Here is a 4,294-nt window from a genome sequence, read left to right as displayed (position 1 = left end):
ATAAAAGAATCCGATCCTTCTATAATCAGTTTAGGCAAAAAATTGGGTACTACACAAATCACATTACCTCTTATGTGGTATTGAAGTTAAAACATCACCAGGTATTTTAAAAATTTATGAAACGCCCCTATTGAATTATATGGAATATATCGCCGTAAAATTTAATCCCTCAGTAAGTAAAATAGCAATGTATAATGATTTCATTTCCTTTGTTCAAAACTATCAAAAATAGCAAGAACGGTGCATTTATGTAATTAGTATTTGGTATTGATAATAAAAGCTAGAAGTAACTAAAAATGTCAAGTTATAAAGTTATGGACTATACTGTATAAATCCCTTCTATAATTTCCCATTTCCCTCCAAAACAAACCGATCACGTTACTCTCATTTCAAATTTCCCAGTAACCATCGCTCACAAATATGAAAATCGACGAGATCTCTTCGCCGGAGCTCCGGGGAGGTCAAAACGACCTTCACAGTCAACCATGCTCACAAATCGAATCATCAATCAAAGATATCGAGAAACACGTACCCGGAACTGCCTTGCCGGATTCCTTCTCCACCGATCTCCGGCGTAGCATCTCTCAGCTGAATTTCCTCTCTCCTTACCCTAATTCCGTCAAGCTCCACATTTGGAAACTATCCTACCGCCTTTGGAATGCTTGTGTCGATCTCTCAAATGCCGCCGGCTTTAAAAATTCCGGTCATAAAATCGATGAGGAACATGCAAAGCTCCGTCAAGTTTCAGCCGACCTCCTCTTCCTCGCCAGTGACGTTTCAGGTATCCCCTCGCCGGCGTTTAAATCTGCCTCCTTCTTCTATAAAACCGGTCTTATTTGGCATGATCTTCGAAAATTCGAACACGCTAACTATTGCTTCGAGAAAGCTACGGATCTGCTATCGAAAGTTGAAATCAGTACTATTTCAGAAATTGAAGAGAAAAGGTTTCTGTTAGATCTAAATATTGCTCGATCACGTACAGCTTGGGAAGTCTCTGATAGAAATTTAGCGGTCGCTCTATTGAGTCGATCGAAAAGCGTGCTCTTCGCTGTTGCCGAGAACTATAAAGCTTTAGCTAATCAGTATTTGATATTTGGAAAAGCAATACTATCAAAAAATGAAGTTTCTGGAGTGAATGAAGCATTGAGACTGATGAATGATGCACTGGAATTGTGTGAAAGGGGTTTGACAGTTGTGAAGAGGACAGAGGACACTTTAGCTTTGAAGGAACTGAGATCGAAGACACTTAGGTTTTTGGCGGCGGTTCATTTGCAGAGAGATGAATTCGAGAGCGTGTTGAAATGTGTGAAGGTTTTGAGAGACGGTGAGAAGGATCAGCATCCGAGTCTTAGTGTGTTGGCAATGAAAGCATGGCTGGGATTAAGGAGGTTCGGGGAAGCGGAGAAGGAGCTAAGAGGAATGGTAGTGGATAAGGGGATTCCTGAAGGAGTTTGGGTATCGGCTGTTGAATCATACTTTCAAGTTGTGGGGGCTGCTGGAGCAGCAACAGTGAAGGGAGTGTTTCTAGGACTGCTTGGAAGGTGCCATGTTAGTGCTAGTGCAGCAATTAGGGTGGTAAGTAAGGTACTAGGGGATCCTGCTGGTGCTGGTGAAGAGACCAGATTGAGGGCAAAGGTGGTATCGGACCTAGTGTCTGATGACAGGATTCTGACGCTCTTGAGTGGAGAGGATACTTCCAGAGAGAGAACAGCTATGCATGCTCTTCTCTGGAACTGGTATATTCAATTGTTTTTTGCTTTCCTGCTGAATACATCTTTCATATTCTGATTTTCACATAGAACTTGAAGTTATGAATTCAAGCTCTTGAAGTTATAAATTCAAGCATTGAATAAAAGGAGTTGCATTCTCGAATCAATTAATACCTTATTATTAACAAGGACCCAAAAATAGCAGAATGGTTATTGAGGATTCATATAGTGGATCTCAACTAGTTGGGATTGAAGCATAGTTATTGTATTACAAATAGTAAGCCTCTGGCAGTTACTAGCAGCCTATCATAATTGTTACTAGTATTTCTTATTGGTAATACGTGAAATGGATATACTTTCTGAAAGATTTCAATCTTGACTGCTTCAGCCCTAAATTCCACAGCTTGGCAGAGAATGGAATCATAAAAAAGGAAAAAGGAAAGCATTGAGCTCTTTTTGGTTCTTTACGTTATTGCAAATGTATTTATGAAGTGGCAATGCTATCTATTTATCATTTAACATCTGCTTTTGATTCTTCCACAGTGCAGCAGAACACTTCCGGTCAAAAGATTTCCAGACTAGTGCTGAGATATTTGAAAAATCTTTACTTTATAACCCTTCTGACATAGAGAGCAGAAATCTCAGAGCAAAGGGATTTAGAGTTTTATGTCTCTGCTATATGGGCCTTTCACAGTTAGATCGTGCTCAGGAATACATAAACGAGGCAGAGAAGGTGCATTCAATAAATTAAGCACATTTTCTCTCGTTAACTTGATCTGATACTTTTTCTTCTTTTGCAGCTTGAACCAAATATAGCTAGTACCTTCTTGAAGGTGTGATTGCTCTCCCCTCCCTGAATATCTATGTATTCAATTGATGCTCCTAATTGTTTGGCTATGTGAATTTTGAGATATATATGAATATGGCAGTTTAAGATCTACCTGCAAAAGAACGAATGCGATGGTTCTATCTCTCAGCTGCAGGCAATGCCAAGTCGCCTTGACTTCACCACTGAATTCCTCTCTCTAGCTGCTCATGAAGCTATTGTCTGTCGTTGTCATCCAGTTACTGTTGCTTCTCTGTCACTTCTCTTGAACTTCTATCCCACAGGGAAACAGATGCCAACAACTGAGGTTGTAGTTTTCAGGACTTTAGTCACGACTCTATCTCAGGGTCCTCAGAATGATTCTGATATCCTAAAGCAAATGAAACGAGCTCACACTCGGCTATCTGAGCTAGGTGCTGACAAATTTTTTGGGAAAGGTGAGATTGGGAGACGGGAAAGGAACTGGTTTTCAGTGAATGCATGGAATTCCGGTGTTAAAACAGGGCAGGAGGACCAACATGCACTATCTGCAGAGTTCTTTAGATTGGCATCGGAGTTTTATGGTGCTTCAATCGATAAAGAGAAAGAAGGGAACCATGTAATGGTATGCAAATCACTGATTATGACCGTGTCTGCAATAATCTCAGATGAGAGGCAAAGGAAAAGTACATTACTGGAAAATGAAGTGAAGGAAGCTATTTCTTTGCTAGACAGAGCAGGAAAGGTAACCAATTTCGATCATTGAATATTTCTTCTTCCATTTATGTGACCTTCACATTTTATTACTTTGTCGTTTGTTATTTTGGTTCTTATATGATTGAAATTTCTTAGCCACCGGATTATGAAGCTATTATGTTCATGATCTTCGAGACATGGTTTTCTCTAGACTATAATTTTCATTGTCATGTGATGCTTGATGCAGATGTTAATGTCAAGCTCAACGGAATATGACAAGCTAGAGGCCATCATTGAGCCTAATCTCTTGTTTATGTACACTTGGTGTGCTTTTGATCTGTATTCAAGGATCGATGACACAGGAAGTCAACAGCTCCTCCTTATTAAGCGTTTTGCAAACTCAAAAAGTTGCAATCCAAAGTATCTACTTCAGATTGGCATTGACGCTTCACAAGGACCACGTTCCAACCACGAAGTAGCCACCTTTGCATTAAGCACCTGCCTCTCCACACTCCTGGCCTCATCTTCGCCTGATTATGAAAGTGTGGCACTTATACTGAGGAAACTTGTGAGTCTAAGAAGCATCCATGGAGCTGATAGCAACGACGATGCAACAATGGAAACGTACAAGCAAGCATATCGGATAATGGTGGGTTTGAAGGAAGGAGAATATCCAGTTGAAGAAGCGAAATGGCTAGCCATGACAGCATGGAACAGAGCAGCTATCCCTGTGAGGATGGGGAATATGGATGAAGCAAAGAGGTGGATGTCTATGGGGTTGGAGTTGGCCAAGAAAGTCCCAGGGATGCAAACATACAGGTCATGCATGGAAGATTTTGTGGCTGGCTTTTAGAAGAAACTGTCAGGGTCATGATGATGGACAAAATAGCATTAATGCACTAAATTCTTCTCTGTACGTAAGATCGTGGATAGATTCTATAGGTGTTGAAGTTAATCACGAATATCATTTCGATTATTGCTTAGAGTAATTTTGTTTTCATTATCGCTATTAAGTAGAGGAATGGCAGCTTCAATATGGAACTGAAGAATTGTTAAGGATCATGTTAAGCAATTCGTCAAACAA

General features: G+C 40.2%; 1 protein-coding gene across 1 annotated transcript; it reads left to right on the top strand.

The window, feature by feature from the left end:
- The first annotated feature begins 334 nt into the window (after positions 1–334).
- On the top strand, positions 335–4,294 carry LOC104119537 (TPR repeat-containing protein ZIP4). The gene is made up of 5 exons (XM_009631060.4): positions 335–1,736; positions 2,253–2,442; positions 2,510–2,542; positions 2,639–3,259; positions 3,458–4,294. Exons 1-5 carry the CDS (start codon positions 421–423, stop codon positions 4,061–4,063), a joined length of 2,766 nt encoding a protein of 921 aa, XP_009629355.3. The 5' UTR covers positions 335–420; the 3' UTR covers positions 4,064–4,294.

This window comes from Nicotiana tomentosiformis, chromosome 1, assembly GCF_000390325.3.
Source record: "Nicotiana tomentosiformis chromosome 1, ASM39032v3, whole genome shotgun sequence".
NCBI lineage: Eukaryota > Viridiplantae > Streptophyta > Magnoliopsida > Solanales > Solanaceae > Nicotiana > Nicotiana tomentosiformis.
This window is presented reverse-complemented; position numbering and strand designations above follow the sequence as displayed.